General features: G+C 47.8%; 1 protein-coding gene across 1 annotated transcript in view; it reads left to right on the forward strand.

Annotated features, from left to right (window-relative positions):
- Positions 1–11,957, forward strand: part of SH3BP4 (SH3 domain binding protein 4) — a 201,502-nt gene extending 189,545 nt beyond the window's left edge. The window contains exon 5 of the mRNA XM_069615998.1: positions 6,423–11,957. Coding sequence (XP_069472099.1) covers positions 6,423–6,650 — 228 coding nt within the window. The 3' untranslated portion in view covers positions 6,651–11,957. The remainder of the gene's footprint in view (positions 1–6,422) is intronic.
- The last annotated feature ends 12,201 nt before the right edge of the window (positions 11,958–24,158 follow it).

Raw genomic sequence — 24,158 nt, forward strand, 5'->3', positions numbered from 1 at the left:
ATACCAATACGGGCACTGAAACCACTCTCAGCTGGTCCTCCTTAACTTGTACACTACGTGCAACAACCTCCAACACACCCATCCGTGTTAAGCAGGCTGGGGGCTGTGATGGAGACTTCTAAGGAGGTGGCTCTTTTGAGCAATAGAACAAACCCAGAGACCCACAATGGAAGAGCTTGAATCCCTCCTGACATGGGGGGCTGTGCTCTGTCCCCCAAGGGTTATTTATGCCTGTGGATGTGCAATTGCTGCGTGAGATGTTTTGACTGCAGAGATTTGAGTTCCAAACCAGTTGAAACTTTTGGTTTCATACTGCGTCCAAGAGATTTCTAGAGACACCTCCGTAATTGCGTTCCTCCGTCCAGGGTCGCGAGGTGTATCATTAGCTTATAAACTGTTGAAACAAAAGAGCTGTTGCCTTGTACCATCCAATGCAATAATAAAAGGTTGCACATTACACTTCAATAGATGGACCTATACTGTCATCCCTACACTGCACAAAGTGGAAACCGTGGTAGGCTTTCTTAACTCCTCCATCTCCAGGGGATTCTGGATAATGACATGGCTTGGGTCTCTGGTACCTCCCCTGATGAGAGGGAGGAGCCCATCCGTATCGGAGGTGAACACAGCGGCCACTGCCCCTTTGATCATGGCATTGTTCTGCTTCCAGGATCATGGGATTGTTCTGCTTCCAGGATCATGGGATTGTTCTGCTCGCAGGATCATGGGATTGTTCTGCTTCCAGGATCATGGGATTGTTCTGCTCCCAGGATCATGGGATTGTTCTGCTCCCAGGATCATGGGATTGTTCTGCTCCCAGGATCATGGCATTGTTCTGCTCCCAGGATCATGGCATTGTTCTGCTCCCAGGATCATGGCATTGTTCTGCTCGCAGGATCATGGGATTGTTCTGCTTCCAGGATCATGGGATTGTTCTGCTTCCAGGATCATGGGATTGTTCTGCTTCCAGGATCATGGGATTGTTCTGCTTCCAGGATCATGGGATTGTTCTGCTTCCAGGATCATGGGATTGTTCTGCTCGCAGGATCATGGGATTGTTCTGCTTCCAGGATCATGGGATTGTTCTGCTCGCAGGATCATGGGATTGTTCTGCTCGCAGGATCATGGGATTGTTCTGCTCGCAGGATCATGGCATTGTTCTGCTTCCAGGATCATGGGATTGTTCTGCTCCCAGGATCATGGCATTGTTCTGCTCCCAGGATCATGGCATTGTTCTGCTCGCAGGATCATGGCATTGTTCTGCTCGCAGGATCATGGGATTGTTCTGCTTCCAGGATCATGGGATTGTTCTGCTCGCAGGATCATGGGATTGTTCTGCTCCCAGGATCATGGCATTGTTCTGCTTCCAGGATCATGGCATTGTTCTGCTCGCAGGATCATGGCATTGTTCTGCTTCCAGGATCATGGGATTGTTCTGCTTCCAGGATCATGGGATTGTTCTGCTCGCAGGATCATGGGATTGTTCTGCTCCCAGGATCATGGCATTGTTCTGCTCGCAGGATCATGGCATTGTTCTGCTCCCAGGATCATGGGATTGTTCTGCTCCCAGGATCATGGGATTGCTCTGCTCCCAGGATCATGGCATTGTTCTGCTCGCAGGATCATGGCATTGTTCTGCTTCCAGGATCATGGGATTGTTCTGCTTCCAGGATCATGGGATTGTTCTGCTCGCAGGATCATGGGATTGTTCTGCTCGCAGGATCATGGGATTGTTCTGCTCGCAGGATCATGGAATTGTTCTGCTCCCAGGATCATGGGTTTGTTCTGCTTCCAGGAATCTCCCAACTGCCTGACACACAGGATACTGGTGCTCACGACTCCAGTGCTGTGCAAACTGTATATTCATTTAAACTGTTCTCCCTGGAAATGCATGTTCCTCTCCTCCTGCAAGAAGGATTGCCAATGTGCTGCCCAACCTGGAGGCCACGGTTCGATGATTAGCACTTTACTGGTAATGCCAACAATTCATAGGCCATGAGAAGGTGACAGACCTGTGGATAAAGTACCACATTTTTAAAACCGCTCCCTACAAAGATTCAAAAGCAGGACACCCTCATAGCATTGTGGAGAGTGATTACAACTCCTCTGTTTAATCTCACTGACTTTTAAAATAGTCTTCCAAGGCACTTGGTTGCACTAAGATGGCAGAGAACTGGGTAAGTGAAGGAGTTGGGGTTTCATTGTTTTATACATTCAGAATAAACAATATAGATCACCTAAGCATTGCAAATTCTTTGAAATCATGATAGACCTGCAGGTCATGTAACTTAGTTTACCTACTCAACCTAAGAAAAATGCACTCGACCCATGTGACGGTCACAAAAATGATACCAGAGCTGTAAAATGGTACGTGTCACCCTACGCCCACTTTGTTAGCTGCACGGCTGCCACGCAGAGACCAGATACGCACAGTAAAACTTTTGACATTTTCTGAAAACAAAGCTTGTTTGTAGTAAATGTCAAGGTAGGGGAGGAGTAGTGCAAAAGAATATTTGGGGATGGGACATGAGGTGTTTCCCACAACCGAAAAAGCATAGGTGTTCAGGATGCCAGACTGCGCCATAAGCAGGCACAAGACATAAAACAGGGACCTCATTCTAGTAAGCACATGATTCTAATCCTTCCAGAGAGTCGGTGAATGGAAAAATCTATTAAAATTGAAAAGAAATCTATCCATCACAGAAAAACGAATTAAGTGCTAGCAAATCACACCAGTATTTTTGTTTTAAAAAATCAACAATAAACTACAAACCCACTTAGAAAGAGAACATGCAACAATAGGGGTCTAAAGAAGGAATACCTTTCCAGTTGTGCCTGATTTCCGCAACAATGGCATAGCCCAGAACTGTGCAATCTGCACTGAGGCATAGATGCAACTCTGACGAATCAACTTCCGGGGCACAAGTTATCATGGCATGAATATCTGTTTCTAAACCATCAATCAGCACCACACCTCTAGTACACCAGAAGGGATCCGATAAGATTGGAAACACAAGCAACTCGTACAGAGTTAACAACTGCGGCATAACAATAGTCAGCGGTGCAGTCAGTTGTAGCTCGAGGGGCTTGACTGACTTGAAAATGGCCTTTAAAGTGGACACTGGTAGATGCTTGTCAATGCACTCCTCCTAGCTTCTTCACTGGGCCTGTGTCGTCCTTTAAGGCAGATGGCCTAAAGCTGAGAAGAGTGTTGCAGGCAGCAGCCTTTTCTTTAGTTTGGTTCAGAGACTCTCTGGCACTTTCCACCTACCAAGCTTGCTGCAGACACTAGCAGGGCACGCTGTGTGCTGGCTGGGTACCAGTTCTGGAGCTGCTGGAGGGTTCTCTGGATTCAGTATCTCCCTCCCCCCCGTTCCCTGGGAGATGTTTAGGGGAGGGATCTTGCTTCCCTCTTTGGAAATCCTGGCCTTCCTTCACTGGCGGAAGATGCAAGGCAGACTGTACCTTCAGCCAGCATCCAATGCTGAGTTCTTGCTATTCCTTGCAAAGTCTTCAGATCTCACCAAAAGAGGGGCTCGACCCTCTTTTAAAGCCAAATGGGCCACAGTGATTGTTGTAGCCTAAGATATAAACTTGAGGGCATCCCAAACTCTGGCTGTAGCCGGGGTATTATAAACAAAATACAAAGAAAAATGCCCTGACAGGAAAGTTTAAATCATCGGAAATGAATTCATTACACTATTCAAATGCGGTGGAGGAAGGGACACTTAATGACACTGTTTAGTGTTGCCCTAGTGAGTTAAGGGGAAAACGGACTCCAAAGTGCTTCTTAAATATTCAGAAAGATCACAATTAATTGGTTTATGATTAGGTTCTCACTGGCCTATTTGTGGTCTCCCTTTAGACTAGTTGAACAGCAAGGGTTGGACATTAACACATAAATGACAGCCCTAGAATCAATTGTGTGTTGCTTTACTTACACACACTCCCACTCCCTCCCTTTTTCTCTATGTAAAAAGAACCAATCATGTCCACATGTAGGTTATACGCTCCATTGGATGTATGCATTATTTTTCTTGTTCTTAAATGTCTGATGTATATATGTTTATTTTCTGAAAAGATTAGAAAGTTACTATTTTTGTAAAATAAAATACAATACCTGGAAGTTACAGGATTAAAAAAAAATTGCGATCTTTTTGAATAATTAAGAAAATCTTTGGAGTCGGTTTTCTCATAACTCAATAGGGCAACACTAAGCAGATTGTCATTAAGTGTCTGTGCCGCAACCGCATTTGAATAGTGCAATTAATTAATTTCCGATTTATTTAAATATTTCCTGGCGGGGCATTTTTCTTTGTATTTTGGTGCAGGCTAAGCCTACCTTAATGAACAAATCCTGGGTCCCCCACCAACATTCTCCTCTATGCACGAGGTCCTAACCAGAGTGCTTTGCAACAAAAAAGATAAGGGGTGAACACATGTAATACTAAGTCTCACCCATCTCCCTTTCTGTTATAGATCAAAGGGTCTCTCAAGTTAATGGAGCTCTCTGTGGTTCCCAATTAAAGCGGTAGGTCTCTCTTGAAGCTGCTGCGAAACCAGACCTTGTCGCTGCCAAACCACATACTCGTACCTTCTGAATGGGGTCCCCCTGCGTGGATGACTACTGTAAACAGCTGTCCTAGACATGACAGTTCACTGTCCTTGATACTGAGGGGCGGGAGCTGGCTTCAGGTTGACACAGTGGATATCGGGGTTTCCCACCTCTGATTTAGTATGCAGAGCTGTCACCAGCAGCTAACAAAAGGACATGGCAGATCCATGGAGCCTTTGTTAGTTAATTAGGTTGGCCATGGTAGAAGGAAAGTTTTTCCCTCCCCCTTCTGAGATGCCTTGATGTACTCTTGGCTGTCATATCCCAACTAAGGCCTGCAGGCTGCGTCCACCCTGGGTACACGGATCTATGTGTGTCTTGCAGTGAGCATAGGGAAATGTGTGCGGTCTAGCCCCACGCATTTTACAGAGGTTGATCTACCATCATTTAATTTCTTTTTTAAATTCAAACGAAAAAAAAACAGGTGAGCACACACCCACCGTGCAGATGGTCGAATTCCTCACAGCAGCACTGAGGCATAGACTCAGCGCTGCCGGCTACTTGCAAATGAACTAGTTCAAACATTTACTTCCATGCCATTGCGGCACCCCGAGTTCTGACCAGTACTGCCTCCAGGAACACTTCATTGCGAGTCAGTTTTGGGACTGACTGACTGACTGGCGTTTGCACCATTTTGTGTGTGGTGGTTGTTAAAGAGTTGCTTGTCCACTTGGTTCGAAGAAAGTAATCTGCGTCTACAAATTCGACCTGTTCTGACATGAGTGTAGGGTGCACTGCAAAGCGTCACGTAAATATGAACCTATGGAACTGGGATCCATGCTACAATACCTATGCGCACAGCACGAACTAAACTGCCTCCTGGCTCTCCAGCAATAGCTGTTGCTGTCATTCAGAAACTGTTATTTTGACCACCTCAGAGTGTGTGAGTCGGCCCCGCTGAGATTTGAATCTGTCCTGCGTGTTTCACAACCCGATCTTTAGGGTGGCAGCTTTCGACCCTCTAAGAGGTCGGCGGGCCGGATGTGGCCCTTCGGGGCATGATTTCTGGCCCTCCAAGTCGCAGGAGTTTTATGATGAGGTGTTGCCTGACCTAAAGGCATTCGTTCTCTGTCTTTCTGTCACGTGAAATGTGTGAAGCCTCTGTGGCCCAGTGTTTCTTGGCATCCTAGTACTTGCAATGTAACCTCCATTTAATAACTTAACTTCTATCCCATGATGCAGATAAGTCACAGTCGTAATGTATTTGCAAGGCCATGCATCTCACAGGCTACAGTTACAAAGCTAGAGCAATAAATGAAAAAGTACACCCCAAAACCCGTGTATTTATTTGTTACTCCAATTTGAGCACTGACATCCCTACCACCTGCAAATCCCCATGAATGCTGAAGTATTCTCCTATAACCAATCTCTTCAGTTTCAGCGCCTAGATGCCTCTGGGCTTTGTGCGCTTTATAAATGCATAAATAAATAAATAAAATAGTCTGGCCCCGTGCATGAGACGTGTGTGGTACATTTGGCCCTCCAGCAAAACCATGTGTGCACCCCGCTCTAACCTATGAGACCGGTTTAAATCCCCTTAACCCACGGAAATTGTTCCAATTACGTGCAAGTGTGTGCAGTGGGGAATGTGGAATGCTTGTGCTGCGAGCCAGGAATTGCTTTTCTCATTGTAAGACCATGAATAACGCCATTGTAGGCAATTGTGCAACAGGTAGAGCTTGTGTAATTTTCAGACTAAAGCCATAAAGCTGTTTTCTCGAATTTTTTCTGTGTACTGCCGGAATGTCTAACGCGTCACTAGAATCGCTATTAATGAGGGTTGTCCTGTCTCTTCCTCCCCTGCCAGGCCATGTGGAAACCTGCCTACGATTTCCTGCTGACGTGGAGCAACCAGATCGGCGACAGCTACCGGGACGTGATCCAGGAGCTGCACACGGGTCTGGACAAGATGAAGAACCCCATTACCAAGCGCTGGAAGCACCTCACGGGGACCCTGATCCTGGTCAACAGCCTGGAGGTCCTCCGGGCCTCGGCCTTCTGCTCTGCAGCCGACGAGGAGGATTTTGCGATCTGAGGGGCAAGGAAGACTCCTATTCCTAATCTGCTTCATAGCTCTGGAGACTGCTGGAAATGACCCACGTCTCCATGGAGTAGGGAGTCTTGGCCATCTGGCAGGGCGGGTCCCCTGAAGGCCTACTCTCGTGAAGGCCTAGTCTCTTATGTGACGCATGCAGTTCCCTGCGGCGTGTGCCGAGCAGGAGCAGTTTGATATCCTAGAGGACTGGATCCTTCCTACTCTCTCCTCCCAGCATGGAACAGATTTTGTAAACTGTGGCGAGGAGGCGGTCCGTACTTTGACCATGTGAGAACATTGCGCCATTTCCAGAAGGTGGGCTGGCTCCTGCCCACCATTTGCTCATCGTCTGAAGCGCCTCCGAGACCTCTGCTGAGTTGTCGGTTAGTGTGGTTTTCTGCTGAGCAGGAAATCCTAGCTGTGCAAGATGGTTTCTGCCTGCTATCTGCTGCTGTTCCAGACCACCTGTAGAGATTCTGTGGTACAATCAGGAGATGGTCTTCCATTGAGGAGCAGGAAAGGGGTCCTCATTCCTGCCTACTCGTTTTTTTGATATATGTCACCTTGCAAAAAATCTGGTGGTAGTGAAAAGAAGATGGTGCAGGTCTCCACCAATCAGAGAAGGGCTCTTCCCTAAAGGCTGCTTTTCCTTAACCCCACCTGTCCTCCTTGATTGGTGCCTTACCTCTGGAACAAGCCCCCAGATGTTTCAAGCCTGTATCCTAAGGCTCCACCTTAAACGCAACTACCGAGCCTCCTATTTCTGTGAATCTAACTGGAGGGTCCTTTCCTCTCCACTGCGTGGCTCCCACGTGTTACATCCTTGGCTGAAGCTGAGCAATGGTACCTTGGGTGCCATCGTGCTGCAGGGCCCACGAGACCTGAAAGCCTTTGCAGCGAGGGAACTGTGGCCTGGCATGGGCAATTATGAAAGGGGAATCCTGCCTCATTTTAAAATGGCAACCCTGCATTTTTATGGGCTTTTTTTCCATACATTTTTTTAAAAACATTTTTTTTTACAAGACGTAAAAAGATAATGTACATAACCAGTCGATTGGTCAGGGTCCAAAATGTGGGTGTTTTGTGAATGTTTTTAAAGACTTGTTTTATATGTGGTTTGAAACTATTTTTCCGCGGTATTGTGTGTGTATATATGTATTTAAGGCACAAGATTGAGCCAGGCAATGCTATGTGTGTCCTGTTTGCGCTTGGAGAACGCCTTTTATACAAATTTGTGATCCAGAAATCCTGCTGCAGTCTCAAAACAAAAGGAGGGTTCAGGGAGGAGGAAAACTGTGCAGTGCCTCCGTTTTTGTATTTAGTAAAAAAAAGTGCGACACCAGATGCTCAATGCCACAGAATTTTGTAATTCAACACCCCGCTAGATCTCGGACGTACACTTAGGTAGCAACCCTGGAAACCTACCCCATTCGAGAATTGTCTTTAGCACGAGGCCCAGTTTTAATGTTTCATGCAAACCTTTCTTTTTGTAGAATGCTATTGCACCTTTTGAGTATGAATCTGCATTTCTAGTTTGGGCCGGCTTTTCAGTGCAGCTGCACTCGCCGTCGCGCCACTAGGAAGTGCAAAGGAGACGCACAGCGATTACCTTAAAATAAAAACCTGCCTATATGCCTGCAAGCGACTGCTACTGTTGCAGTACATGGAAAACTTGTGAGGAATTGCCTCGTAGGTGGCCGGCAAATTCTGGGATTGTTGGAAGGAATAAGTGTATGGTTTTCTCCATAGCCTTCCAAGTCGATAAAGAGACTGTGAAGATTTCTGCCCAATCCCCGCACTTTGGGTACTCAAGAATTACAACGAACCTGGAAATGCTTCCATGGACCGCGAAGCTAGTGCTGCTGGCGCTCACCATCACTGTACCTGCATATCCTTTGAGTGGGTGGAGAGGCGAGAAAGACGGCCTGGAGATGGTTCGTGCTTGAGGTGTTTGAGGTGTATCACCCGATTTTACCCCTCATGGAGCCTGTGGAGTCCAAGCGCACTAGGAACCTACTTTGAATCTACACCGCCCCGGCCCCTTAGCCCATTCTTACCAGCTCCCAAATGTCCTGATACATGGTTGCTCTTGTAGACGCAACATCTAGTCAAACCACACTTGTCTGACATTTCCCCCTGTGCTAAAACAACCAGTCCTATGAATGAGGGGTGCCTTTATTTTAGGGTTCAGTGAATGATTCTGCCGCCTTTATGCTGATATTGCAGGAGTTTCAGCCGAACACCAGGTTGCTCTGAATATATTCCAAAATCAATGGTTTTTGGCCACTGGCACATAATTGGGCAACCACTAAGTTTAGACCTGCCCGTGTGGGCTGGGTAACCTGTAGGTCACATGGCATTGCCCTCCTGGGATAGTATTGGAAATTCTGACCCAATAATGGAAGCACCCGCCACCAAAATCATGGTTATTTCCGAATGAACACTCACCCATGCAGGGGTCTATAGTGTGCAGTTCTTACAACCTACCTATTGGGGCTGGTGGTGTTCATGTCTTGCAATGTGTGCTCATGGGGGCCAATAGCAATCGGGTTACAAAAAACAACTTCCCACAGGTGCATATAGTGGTCGGGTATGAGGGTATTCCTATTCTGGGGGTGTGCGGGGGTGCACCGGCCCACCCATAGCAAGAGACTTCCCTTGAGCCCCCCTGGTGTAGTAGTCCATCAGAGCGCGGGCTAGCCACATGTACCCGTGGACTGTGTTCAGTGCGGGATAAAGCTACACCCGAGTAAAATGCCCCCCTGCCCCGCTCCACCCCCACTTCCCTGAGTGGTCAGTTTCAGGGAGATCCCTGCTCTATAAGAGGGCAGCTACCATACAGTGCCGCAGGTTTCAGGTTTGGTAGAGCGGTCACATGTTCAGGTATAGCCTTATTTTTGGGAACCAGCCCCAACATTTTGATTGGTTGATGGAGGCGTAGGTCAGATGTGCCTATTCGGGCATACATTCGGTTTTGAACTCCTGTGCCCAAAGCACTGTCTATCTTAAATCTGGCAAAGATGGGTTGGGGTTGTGGGGGATTAGAAACCAGGCCTGGTCTACTCTAGTGTTTGGTATCAAGTTTGGAAGGAGGGGTTGGAGGGGGTCCAGATGCGGCTTTTCATCTTCGTAACCCTTTCTCTTATTTGCCCTAGCACAAACTAATTTATCTGGTGTTATTGGTCTTTTTTTGTTTTTTTTTGTTTTTTTCTTTCCCTCAGGCTTTCTTCTATTTTTACCCCAGTTGCTGCTTCCCCTCACTCTTCTCAGACACTGCCCTCCTGTCCCTTTTCTTAGCCACTCGTTAACTTGCACAAAACACCTGTCCCCTCTTCCGTCAATCCGGTGTGTCTGTAAATCGCCCACTTTTCGAGGTGCTCCAAAATGTTCTTTTTCAGAGAAGCAAGATTACAATTCCCAGAACCCAGTGAGAATTGTGAGTTTTAGAGGGACACGTGAATTGAAAATATGATTTCCCCCACAGGCGTTTGAAGCCTCTCTTGGAAGCACACGCACAGTCGCAGTCACCTCCTCCACAGCACGCCTGCCATGGGGAACCGAACCCGCCACCGTTTCATTCACTCTTTGCACGTGTGACGCACTTATTCAAAATGAGCGCATACCTTGCAGTTCAGCGAGTTTCTTTTGGAAGTGAGCTTATTAAAATGCACATTACGGGAATGGGGCCACACATTACAACCCCGCCCCCTCCCAAACCCCCGAATTTCCCAAAACACTAGTGATCTCGTTATTCAACACTTAGTGTGTCCCAAGAAGTGATGACGAGATTACAGATTGGCTGGAGCAGAGCCTGTTTTATGCCAGGCTGGGGATTCTGAAAAGTAGGTTGGGCTGGGGCAATAGCAGCCACGCGCGACCAGCCTCTAGAACGCCCCTCTTTCACCATCCTACCTGCACTTGCTCTCTGTGGGCGTACATTATGGAGCGGTTGCTAAGTTTAGAAAATACATGTCCGCATGAGCGAATGAACTCAAGATGGGCGATACCTCCTGACAGTCTTTATTGGGAGAACTAAGTTCTTGTGGAAGGAATATCTGAGAGCTGCATACTCATGCTGACATCACTGCCATGAGGGGTGAGGGATAATTAACAAGGGGTGGACGGAGTCCGTGAGCAGGAGCGCGGAGGAGGGGGCGGCGGGTAGGTATCTGGGAGAAAATGAATGGGTGCTGGACAAGTGTGCTTATCGGAATAAAGTTATCACAATGAGCCTGTGTCCCATAAAATGAGTGTTCTTATACAACCTCATAATGTCTTCTTACTGGGGGAGTTCTAGTCCTACTTCAATGTCTCTGATCTGTTGTGGGGGTGTGCTCACAGGCACACTTCTCTCATTGGAGGAGAGCAGCCAGGGAGGGGAAGGGGAGGAAATGGGGACGTTAAAAAGCATTCAGGCCCCCATTTATACGCAGCGGGATTTTGGAATCGGTTCCTGCAAAAAACTCGTAGCCAATCCCAGATGGGTTTTCTAAAATTAAAAAACTCCCGGGACGGAGGGTGATTTCCCGGGACTGTCCCGGGAAAACCGGGACATCTGGTCTCCCTAAGAGGGGGTGCTAATTTCCAAGCATGTGTATGTGCGGGCCAGGGTCCCACAAAAGGGGGGCCACACGTCCTCGGATAGTATCACCCTCTTTGGTACCTTCAGTAGTTGCAGCTGGTTCGTGCCCTCCCGAGTGACCTCGTGCACTGAACTCCGGTGGTCGTCTGCCAGACCCTTGGCACGTAGCCTCTGCCCTTCCTAAATGGTTGCTTGGGCTCGTGAGGCGGGCACATGTTACCATGGGCAAGATCTTAAAAACCAGATGTTAACTGTGGAGACCCTACACGTATGCCCCCCCCTGTCCACTGATCACACAAGTTATCCACAGTCCGCTTGGCCAACTCCAAGCACACCTGTGATGGCAACACTCTGCACTTCTTCACAAACCTAACTAGTCCATGATGGGCATGAAACAGGAACACTCACCACTTCTTAAAAGACCTTCCAAGTAAGGTCTTCCCGACCAAGGCAAACTTGCGACAGCCACACCAAACACTCAGCCCATCCTCTGGCAGATCCTCCTCACCGCTGCTGGCGCCTGTGCGCTGAGCACCTTTCTGGCCGCATGACCCTAGAAGCCTTTTTGCACCTTTGACAATCCACTCAGTGTTACCTTTGAATGACCTTCCAATGAATATGAAATTTACTGGATGTAGTTGTGAGTGTCTTGTTCTGTCCTTGTTGGTTTTCTAACTACCTCAGGTACACACAGCTTAACACTAATAAACGCTTCAAAGAACTGAGCTATGAAGAATGGGTTCTAATTTATTGTGTGGTTTCCGGATATACTTAATTTCTAGGGGTGGAGGGTAGCTCTGGGGAGCCAGGGAATTCATGGGTAGAGCTGAGCCATGGCTGAGCCTGGGGGGGGTCAGGCCTGAATTTAGTAGCTCACCACAGGCTGAGACAAGATCGCGGCCACATAAATCCAGGTTGAATGATCATAGCCAAAAATGTCACTGCGGTGGGTGGGTGGCTGAAGCTGCTCCCCCACAGCACCTAGCAAAGGTGCCTCACAGGCCTCCATCACCATCAGGGCACCATTTTAACCCATTATTTTAAAAGTTTACTGAGGGGGTCGCCTCCCTGCCTCTGTCGCTGGTGCTTTTTCGTGGAAAACATTTATGCTGCAATTGCAAATATTCCCAATAGAGGCCACCACAAAGTGAATAAACACAGCAGTTCCAGGGCTCGCCTATGCAGGTCCCCATATGAGGTCATAGTGATTAAACACTGCAGTTCCAAAAGTAGCCTATATAAGTCCCCACATGGATCACATGTCTAGTACAGCTTCTAATCATATTTCTGATGCTTGTTAATCTGCTTAGAATCACATGCTGTGCATATGGTCCGACATCCAGTGGTAACCGCAGAGTATTACATCTTGTCTTTCGGGGACCGAAAGGGGACGTCGCCATAGGCGTGTCTGTAACACTATGCCTATCGTGACGTGTAGTGTACCCAAAATCCCTCACGTGCCGAGCTCCCTCAGATTGTTTTTTTCCACCCAGATAACTGGTCGACCTATAGCGGAGCTCTTACATAAGAGACATTGGCCCTCGTTCTGACTCGGCGTTAAGGGGTTTACGGCGCCGTAAACGGCGCCGACCCTTAACGCCGGATTACAAGGTTCCCTTTGCGGGATGGCTTTTAACGGCTGCTTTTTTGCAGCCGTTAAAATCCATGCCGCAAAGGGACCTTGGCGATAATTACGGCACCGTAATTTACGGTGCCGTAATTATCGCCTTTCCCCATTCCCATTATGCCCTATGGGGCGAAAATGGGAATGGGGAAGGGTAAAATGGGGATTTACCGCCCTACTCACCTTGGACTGGGGCGGTAAATCCGCCAACCACCATGGCGTAAACGTAGTTTACGCCATGGTGGTAAGGGTACGACCCAGGCGGTAACTTACCGCCTGGGTCGTAAGGAGGGCCATTGTTTATCCCAAACCAACTTGTCAGTTATTTCCCCTTAAGTCATTTCGACAGCAAGAACAACTTCAACGAAGACTACGGGCAACTTGTCTACGGCGGTGGATTTCAGCACCTATGATCCGGCGGCTGAAGCATCCTCTGGCCTGCCTTTACAGTAGGAAGAGTGGGGTCGGGTGGCCTTATTTCCGTTATGTCTTTCCCCCTCTTTACCCTAAAGGTCTGGTCCTCTTTTTCCTTTTAGGTTCTGCCCTAAGTGTAGGGTCAGATACCTGTGGAAGGACGTGCAACTCCTGTCTCCCCTTAGATCACGACAAGAAGTGGTGTGCGGCTTGTAAACTCCTTTGGCCTAAAACCCTTAAGGTGCGCCGTGTAAAGCGGTGAGCCGCGTACGATATGTTGTGGGCAGAACCCTCCTCCCTCACTGCCACATCCACCGAAAGTGACGGGGGCACCTCCGAAGACCAAACATCCGTTGCGGATGTGTTAGACCTCGAGGCAGACACTTCTAGCTCCACCACGCCCGTCCCTGACCCTTCAAGGCCTGACTCTGGTCTCGCTTTAGGGACAACACCCGGCAACAGTGGCGTACAAAAACATTACACTAAACACACAACCCCGCTACCTATTTCGATGGGTATGTAGAAAAAGGTGAAAGTGCCAGCAGGGCCGTCGAAAATTTCGGCAGATTCCTCCGATCGTTCGGATCCAAAGCCTTCCCCGCATCCGCAGCAGCGTTTGACTGGGCATCCCAAAACAAACAAGGGCGCTACCCCTAAATCAAGTGTTGAAGTGTGCAATTTCGACAGTCAGGAAAGGCCCGGTAGGCCCAAAAACTACGACTAGGCCTCAAGGCGAAAAACCTACCCTTAGGCCCTCTAATGCCGCGATAGTGTTTCTGAAGGTCTATCGGTCGGTTTACTGCCTATCTTACGCCGAGTCAGTGGAAATCGAACACAGAATCGCTAGAATTACTTCGGCGGTTGGGCTTACACCTGTTCCGTCAAAAAACATGGGGCAGGCCACGGACAAATCTATAGATGCACCATGGTGCCCCGATTTTCGAAATGACTACGAGGACAGTCAAGAACCTCTTTCCAACACCCTGAGTGACAAATTTCAGCGTCATGAGGCAGAAGTTTTTCCACCCGTAGGCCCTACTAGTTACTTTAACTGGACAAGGGAGAAATTTGAAGGGTGCATGGATCGTCTTGAGAAAATTATTTTATTTATTTTTCTGAACATCTTTCCCCGAAAAGATCTTGTGGAGAGCCCAATCCTAAATCTGCTTCACAGTTTCAAGAGAATCAGCCCTCAGTCCCCGTCCATCATGAAGACATCTTTCAAATGGATACTTATCAGGACATTTACAGTGAAGCTGAAGAACCTTCCTTCCCGCAGGGCTACAATGAGGACCTGGCAGATGCCACAGACAATTGGGAAGAAACACACCAAGTGGGGGCGGACCCATGGATGCTCCCCCAACAAGATCAGGACACTGATGTTCTGTGCCTGGATTCTCCTCCGTACACCCCGCCATGCCCCACCTGTAGAAGACCAAATGCCCTTCAATGCCATGTTAAGGAAGGCAGCAGATCACTTCGAAATAACTACTCAAAAGCCTGTGCCTGAGTTGGACTTGGTAGAAGATATTCTTAAGGAGAAACTGCCCTCTAGCCAGGCCATTCCCCGTCTTAATTATATTAAGAGAAGATTGGCCCCTTCCCTGGTGTCACCAGCTCAAACCCGGGCAGTGAACCCAAGAGTAGAAAAGTTATTTCCGCCAGCTCCTTTGGACCCTCAATACATTTAAAGGGCATGCCACTCCCGATTCCCTGGTGGTGACTACCCCCCCGGAAATGGGCAGGAGTACCCCTTGCTACGGGGGAGACGCCTCCAGCTAGAGAATCCAAGAGGTTATATGCCTTAGGTAAGCAGGTTACCTCGGCTGCCGCATATTCCTCGCGCATAGCGAATAACACTACGCTGCTGGCGAGTTATACTGACGCTCATTGGAACCTAGTACGGGAAGGTTTCCAGGAGGTCCTAGAGCCCATTAGGTCAAAACTTCTCACTATTGAGGCCGAAGGCAGTCAAATGAACCAGAATACTTGGCTTCATACTTCTGGGTTTAAGTCTGAAACACAGGCCGCTCTCATCAATAAACCCATTGAAGAAACTAACATCTCCGCAAAGGCGGTCGATGAGCCAGTAGAACCAGCCAAAAAAGAGCATGAGAATCTTAAGTCATGCAACAAATTACACAAAGATCTTCCCCCCCCCCCCCCAGAGAGGAGGTAATGCTCGTCGGTCCTTTCGAGGGCAGTCCCGTGCAAGTCAGAACAACTATGGAACGGGAAACTTTAATGCTGGACAAATTTCAGGAAGCCCTGCATACTACCCACCAAGGGGTCAGCAACACGGCAAAGCCAGAGGTAGAGGCCCCAATCCTAGAGGAGCCGCAGCCTCCGGTCAGAAATGACCATCAGATCCAGGTCCCCTCCCAAGTCACCCCGGTTGGAGGGCGCTAAACATCTTTCCTCACGGCATGGGAGGGGATAACTTCAGACCAGTGGGTCATAAAGACGGTCGCCCATGGGTACTGCGTGGAATTCGCCCGACCTCCACAATTCAGACCACCGCGCTCACGGCGCCTCTCACCAGACCATCTGGAGATCCTGAATCAAGAGGTGGAAAAGCTGCTGGGAAAGGACGCCATAGAAGCCGTCCCTATTCTTCTGGTAAACTAGGGTATTTATTCAGTGTACTTCCTTGTACCCAAAAAGGACCTCACCATGCACCCTGTTCTAGACCTGCGCCCAATGAACAAGTTCATAAAACCTCAAAAGATTTGCATGGTAAAGCTACAGGAGGTGATCCCACTGTTGAAATAGGGGGACTACATGGCAACATTGGGCATGAAAGATGAATACTTTCATATTTCAATGTTGCGAGCGCACAGGAAATATCTAAGGTTCATGGTAGAGGACAGGCATTACCAATTCAAAGTGCTCCCCTTCGGCATCGCCTCAGTGCCAAGGATTTTTACCAAGGTACTGGCAGTAGCAGCAGCACACCTGCGCAGACTATCCATCCCGGTTTACCCTTACCTCGACGACTGGCTTATAACAGGGGACTCGTACGACACATGTTTTTGAACACCCAAAGGACCGTAGACCTTCTGTTCAGTCTGGGATTCTCCATCAACGAGAAAAAAATCCAGTCTATTCTCCAGCCAAGTAAAACAATTTCTGAGGGCTCTAATCCAGACGAAAGACAGCCTTGTCTTCCCTTCCAACGAGAGGGTTCAGAACATGCTTTTTCAGATCCCTCAATATGTAGCCAGTCGGGAGGTGACGATGCGCAAAACCATGCGTTTGCTAGAGATGATGGCGTCATGCATATACTTGGTTCCCCACACGCGGCTGCGCATGCGTTCCATGCAAGAGTGGCTCAACAGCCAGTGGTGTAAGGCCAGCGGACAATGGGAAGATCTGGTAGTTGTCTTGTCAGCCCTCGTTCTCTCTCTGCAGTGGTCAAGGGAAAACCTTCTGAAGGGTAAAACCTTCACCACCCCTGCAGTGGAAACTACTCTCACGACAGACGCATCTCTCATGGGGTGGGGAGCTCACCTGCTTTAGCAGAGAGCACATGGAGTGTGGTCCCCACAAGTAGCGTCCAACCATATAAACTTACTGGAGCTATTAGCGGTGTTAAAGGCATTAAAGGTTTTTCAGATGCAACTACAAGGGAGGACCGTGCTGATTCTAACAGACAGCACTACAGCCATGTATTACCTGAACAAACAGGGGGGCACTCACTCTCCAGGGCTATCCAACTGTCCCAAAACATTTGGATATGGGCTCTTAAACACAAGATGTTTCTGTTGTCCCAACATGTTCCAGGGGAACTCAATCCTCTGGCAGACGTGCTCAGCAGAGATTTCTCTCTGCCCGTAGAGTACAAATGGCATCTGCACAAAGACATCGTATCCAACGTCTTTGCAGAATGGGGCTTCCCAGAGATTGATCTGTTTGCAACTGAGGAGAACGCCCAATGCCAAGACTACGCCTCCACGTACCCCCATAAACGCTCCAAGGGCGTTTATGGATAACATGGTCAGGGATATTTTCTACGCTTTTCCCCAGACTCCCCTTCTCAACAAAATAGTGCACAAGATGCACCAGGAACCAGTTACCATGATACTGGTGGCCTCCATATGGGCCCGCCAACCCTGGTTCGCTCATCTGATGGAAATGTCCCTCTCCCCACCAGTAAAACTACACTGCCCGTACAACATGTTGTCTCAGGATAGGGGGGAGACCATACACCCATGCTCACAAATTCTGAATTTAGCAGCCTGGCTCCTGAGGTCGTAGAGTTTGGACATTTACAGCTCCCCCAGAAATGCATGGACATACTCAGGGAAGTGAGGAAATCTAACACCCATTATTGCTATGCCAGCAAATGGAAACGTTTTGTTATCTGGTGTAATACCAAGGGCGTCAATCCCATCGATTGCTCACCCACATTGCGCTTTACCTAACCCATTTGTTGGACACAGGGTTGGTCTTCAATGCTCTGAAGGTTCATCTGGCTGCTCTTTCAGCCTACACCACAACAAAAGGTGTCGTGGTGGAAGATACCGGTAATTAAGGCCTTTATGGAAGGAGTTAAAAGAATGTATCCTCCCATTTCTCACCCAGCCCCTGGATGGGATCTAAATGTGGTTTGAACGAGGCTCATTTTGTCCCCCTTTGAGCCAATGCATCAAGCAAGTCTAAACTTGGCTATCACTTTTATCAGAAGGGTTAGTGAACTACAGGCCCTTTCTGTTCTAGACCCCTTTGTTACAGTCCACAGGGATAAGGTAGTTCTGCGCACACATCCCAGATTCGCGCCTAAATTAATCTCGAAGTTCTATGTGAACCAATCGATTGAACTTCCTACCTTTTTCCAGAATCTTAATAGCATGGCCGAAAGAAGCCTACACACACTAGATGTGCGCAGGGCAGTCATGTTCTACCTGGAAAGAACGAAACCACTGAGGAAACAAACCAATTTTTCATTTCAGTGGCAGCTGGCAGAGAAGGGGATCCTGTCTATAAATCGGCTATCTCAAGGTGGATTGTCAAATGCAACACACTATGTTATGCTCTTGCTAAGAGAGAACTGCCCTTCAAGCCTAGAGCACACTCTACTTGGGGCACTGGGGCTTCCATAGCATTCATTGCAAATGTTCCCCTAGAGTCCATTTGTAAAGCAGCAACCTGGAGTTTTGTACACAGTCTGTCGCCATAAACGCAGCATTTGCCACTTGCTGGCTGCACTATCACTGTTTATTGCCTCCATTCAATTTATTTTATTTATTATTTATCTACTTTCCTCTGCACTTTCCACTCTCCCCTTCCATGCACTTTTTCCCTTTTCCCCTTCCCATGCACTTGCTCGTTCTCAATGTCACTGGGTCTAGTAAGATTGTTGTTGTTTTGTGTTCTCCCTTGTTTCCCCTCCTTTGCCTAGTCGCGCTCTGAACCCCCTGTGTACGAGCACGATACAAATAAAATATCATATCATACACACCTTTACAAAACACTATTGTCTAGACACTTATTCTAGGTCTTATTCTTTGGTGGAACAGGCAGTACAAAGACATCTTTTCCCTACTGTTCCTTCTCACAATCCACCTCCAACTCCGGGTACTGCTCGCTAGTGTATGCACAGCATGCGATTCTAAGCAGATTAGCAAGCATCAGAAGACATGCGTTGCTTACCGTAATAGCATTTCTGATGATTGTATCTGCTTAGATTGACATGCGCCCTCCCTACTTCCCCACTTGGCCTTGAAGGAACATAGAAGTCTTACTACATCTCTCTTTTCATGTACTCGCTCACAATAGCCTTAGGTTCCCTCATGGCAGAAAAAATACAATCGGAGGGACCTCGGCGCGTGAGGTATTTTGGGTACTCTACACGTCACGATAGGGATAGTGTTACAGACACGCCTATGCCCACGTCCCCTTTCGGTCCCCGAAAGACTAGATGCAATACTCTGCGGTTACCACTTGATGTCTGACCATATGCACAGCATGTGAATCTAAGCAGATACAATCATCAGAAATGCTATTACGGGAAGTAATGCATGTCTTATACCCGACATATGCGGCAAAGGAGTTTTGAGAAGTATTAAGGATTGTTCCGTTTAATTAGTTTCTTAGGCCTTTACTTCACCCATCCCATCACCTCCCCTATTAATAATAGACCAAACAAACTCCACCCCAAACATCCCCCTTCAAAAAATACCCAAGCGCAATCTCCCCTATGAATAATGGCCCAAATAACCCTATTCCCTCCTCTATGAATAATAGAACAAAGAAGCCCACCCCAAACATTCCCCTGCAAAAAATAGCCCAAATAACTCGAACCCGCACACTTCCCTCATATCCCCCCATAAAACACCCTGCACACCCCTGTACTTTCCAGCATACAGTGTCTTACTAGTACCAGAGTTCAGGTCCCACAAGAAAGAGACCCTGCAAAAATTGCTTGAATCCCAGCATCACCCACCACGCACAGTGAGAGTGACGCTCAGGGACTCGGCGTGAAATTTAATTCTAAGAAGGTTAAGTTAGGAAATGAGCTCCAGGGAGTATTCACTACACCTTTCACACAGAGCAAATTTAACACACCTCCATGACATTCAGGAAGTTACTCCTATCTCATTCACCCTTACGGCTAATTCATTTCTTAATTTAAATAAAATGTCAGATTAGGAAAAGGATGTCGGGTATGCACATTTTTGCAAGAGTTTGTGGGTCAGTGTGGGCAGCCATGGTGGGGCCTGTAGTAGGCCTGTTGCGTTTGGGTTATCGGCCTTAACCGAGGTTTGGGCTGGAGCATCACCAGACTCGCCCACCTCTAGTGGAGGGATGGGGAGCAGGTGGCTATTTGGCCTGTGTTGGAGGGAAATTTGCACGCCTGCTCATTGTAATGTAGCTATTCTGTGTCTAAAGGAATTATTCACAATTTCTTCTTGGGCTAGATGGCACAAAACAGACTACTGATAAGTGGAAAAGGTTGCTTTAATACGACAGATCCAAGCCTCTAATTAACATCCAACCGGGCTCCACAGCCTTACCTACGAACCTATTCAACTATAACATCAACATGAAATTGACCCTCGGCCCCTCCCCTAAATATTTCCTCTTGCAAGCCTCCCCATCCCCTTTCTCCACCTAAACTGCTTAATGCCATTGACCTGAATATCAACCTTGATGCCGATCCATCCTATTTTTACAAATCCCTCCAACGCCTCTGTGCACCTGGCCTTGCCTGTCCATCCGAAAAGAACTAACCATGCCCTCATTAACACTAGCACAACCCCAACATTTTAAAACCAAACCTATAATTGAACTTCCAGCGCTCCCGGGCCCTCCTGTCTCAAAACCCCTCATAAAATTCCCCACTGAACATAGACCACTCTCTGCCACCCTACCAGACCCTGAAAGCCATGCCAACCTATCATACCAGCGACTGCAACCAAAGATGCCCCGCGTCAATGCCTAGACCCGTCACATCAACCAAATCTATTGAAAAGGCAAAACTATTACTTGCACAACCTTGACTGTGACCCAAACACAAGTCCTCGTCTCTGTTCAATAATAAGGACAAAGGACCGGTGAGAGGGGCAACATGCCATGGGAGCTGACTGTAGCTCTTTCCTGACACTTCAAGCATTGATATATATCCCCTGCACACCCCGGGCCAACTCGCTAATAGGATGCTGCAGCCCAAACCCGCTGGGGAGGAAACTCTGTCCTCCTTCACCCTGGAACCACCTTGGACGGGACGGCACAAAAAGACTTCTCATGTGCGAAAGATTGTTTTGATGTGACAGTCCAGAGCTTACAATTAACCACTAGCCTGGCTTCACAGCCTGACGGGCTAACCTATTCACCTTTAACATCAATGTGAAATTGATCCCTGCCCTGTTCCCTAACTCTTCGCGCTTGATTCCCTTAACCATTCTCCAGCACGCCTGTTTAATGCCCTTTACATTGATATGAATCCAACTGCTATGCCTTTGCATCCTATTCTTTTACCACGTCCTCATCCCTCGCCGTTACCCCTGAGCTTGCATATCTGTCCGAACAGAACTAACCAACTTCAATACTAGCATCACCCAAAAATCATAAAACTGAACTTCTTTTTTTTAAATTAATTTTATTTATCATTTAGAGAATAAAACATACAAGGTAAAAGTTACATGTACATAAAACTGAACTTCTAACAGATCATTCAGTGCACAGAACCCCCCCCCCATGCCCGCCCTCCTGAGGTGTTATTTCTGCTCACACCCCCCTTCCATACCTCTTCCAAAACTATCCTCTGATCCAAATTTCTAAAACCTTTTCCCAATCATAGAAAGGTTCACACATCGTTTCCTAAGTGTATTGATTGCCTCATAGTTATGCAAAAATATGTGTGCTCTGTGCTGAGAACGAACGCCGCAAAATAATCCTCTGTATGGGAGGTTTTCTGCTCAGGGGGGTCTACAACCACGTTTTACCTGACAAACTACACCTTTCACAGAGCAGAAATATCCCTTTTCATATCAGTCTGGTCCCACCCAGCACCAAAATGCTAGGCAGCTCTCATGTGAACAAGAATAGCATGAGCAAGCCCAGACACGTGTTTCGCCTTTTGTTGAGCTTCATCAGTGAGGTGAAGCGCTACCTCTCTAAGCACAGTGATGAGCAAGGGGTCCACGTGTAGATTACCCTTAGTAATTTAGGGTGATAAGAAACTGATATGCCAATACATATTTATTCTCTTTGAAGGATACAGTGAGCCAAATCGAGCTTGTAGGCCCTCCTGAGTGGGATCCATCCCATAGAGAACGTTCTTTGAGCCATGTTCATTCTGAGGCTCTGAAACTTTTCTTAATATCTCCCCATCCTTGATCTCAGAATGTACTACTACCCCTGCTTTCCATACCCTGCAGAATTTCCTCACTTCCATCTTTCACACTTTAGATCGCTACCTTGCTCAACACCCCTTCCCACACCCCTCGCATCAACTCTGTCCAAAATATTATAGGCCTCGGCCAGTCTTCCCTTACCAACATTGTGTCCCTTTTCACCTACTTGATGATCGCTACACTCTGGCCTTTTGCCAGGTCCTTCTGCCCACATGCAATACAAACATAAGAGTCGCCTGATACTTCCACTTCAGCTTGATCTACATGGGCAGCAGCTGGGTCCATGTGAAACCCCCTCTTTGTGATCATCTTGCCACTAGTTTTTGATAGCTGTAACCGAACAGAGCCCCCAAAAACACTGCCCGCTGCCCAGCCTATTTCAGAGTGTCCGCAAATCCATGCTTCTAGTACTCCATCCCTCCCTGCAGAGACATCTGAAGAACAAATTCCTTGCCCACAACACCCGATGGCCAAAAGCCTAAGCCCTATCACTTTCCCACCAGCCCACGCTCCATGCAACTCACAATGTTGTCCATCTTCCATCTCACTAACTTCAGCTTCCTTTACCCCACTCACAATCTCCTCCCCTTACACGCCTTCCGTATCCCAAACGAGTCGGTGCCAAACCTCCTATCACCCTCGCCCAAAACCTTCAGCATCAACGCCAAGCAACTGGCAAGCCAGCCCACGTTTCTGTGCTTGAATACCACACGAGTACCAACCCAATGACCCTTTCCCAATTGCACCCCTCCTGGACCTGTCATGAAGTACTTTCCTTCTCCGACATCCAGGGGATTGCTGTTTTTTCAGGTTTCCTGACCATTCGGTGTGTTTTCAAAATATGATTTAAATTCATTAAGAACATTGGCATTCAAATAAAAGCCTATGGAATAAGTCAAGTGGTTTGAACTTTTATTTTTAAATGACCCCCTGGCCCATGAGAAGTCTCTTTGAATCTCATTAGTGAATTTCCCTCCAGTAAAACCAAACCCCCACACCCCTCTATGATCCCCTTTGGGCTTCCTCAACAAAATGCCCAGCTCATCTCCAGCAATGCTCACATCCTCGCATAGCAAACCTTCTGCTCCCTTGAGGGTACCAACTCACACTCAATTCCCCAAAGAACAATCATGTGAACAGGTCTTCCACAAAGCGGTCTCCCACCCAGACCAACATAAATCCCCTAGTAGCCCCAGTAATCTCCTTAAAGCGTCCGACAAGAGCTTTCATGGTACTGACCCCCTCCCCTTTTCCCGCAACCAACCCCCCAACATTCCTCTGGCCATTTCACCTCCAATAGGCTCAAAGCCACTTGGCTTAGAAGGAAATTCCTGCCAGCTTCCCTGAAATTAGTGTCCTAAATAAACCTCTCTCTATTAGCCTCATTACATGTACTATGTTGTCACTTCTCTCCTCTGCACCCATCTACCCTTTCCAGTTCCAGGCAGTCTCCCCCCATTCACAAACTCCAACCTTGATCTGATGCCCTGCAAGTGATGATGCCAACAAGGACTTCTCAAACAGCTTCAGGTCCTTCAGTGTCCCAGCCCCTCTGGGACTTGTGCTGCCAGCCTGCGAAGTCAACCCACGGAATCTCTGCCACTAAAAATGAGACAAAGCATCTGCTATGCCGTTGTCCTTACCGGACACATGCTTCGCTCCCCAACACAAGCACATGCAGTAATTTCAGAACCCTACTCGGGTGTGCAATACCATTGAGCTATCCAGGCTTCAGCGCCCCCACCCACAATGTGTGCTGAGGTGCAGGGCATCCACACATAGCTTTTTGTTAGAGAGGGGAGAGAAGCCTTGCCTGAAACTGGCAGCTTTGAGATTTTACTGTGTTTGTGCCCAAAAATGTATTTGCACAAACCCAGCAAAACTTTAAAACTGTTAGTTTCAAGAAAGGCTTCCCTCACCTCTCTGCCCAACAATCGAATGCACACATCAGCCCCCTCCCCACGGTTGCGAAAGAACATATAACAACGTTATGTGCTCTTTCACATCCAAAGGAAAGGGGGCTGATGAGC

The sequence above is a fragment of the Ambystoma mexicanum genome, chromosome 9, assembly GCF_040938575.1.
Source record: "Ambystoma mexicanum isolate Mex_15411 chromosome 9, UKY_AmexF1_1, whole genome shotgun sequence".
NCBI lineage: Eukaryota > Metazoa > Chordata > Amphibia > Caudata > Ambystomatidae > Ambystoma > Ambystoma mexicanum.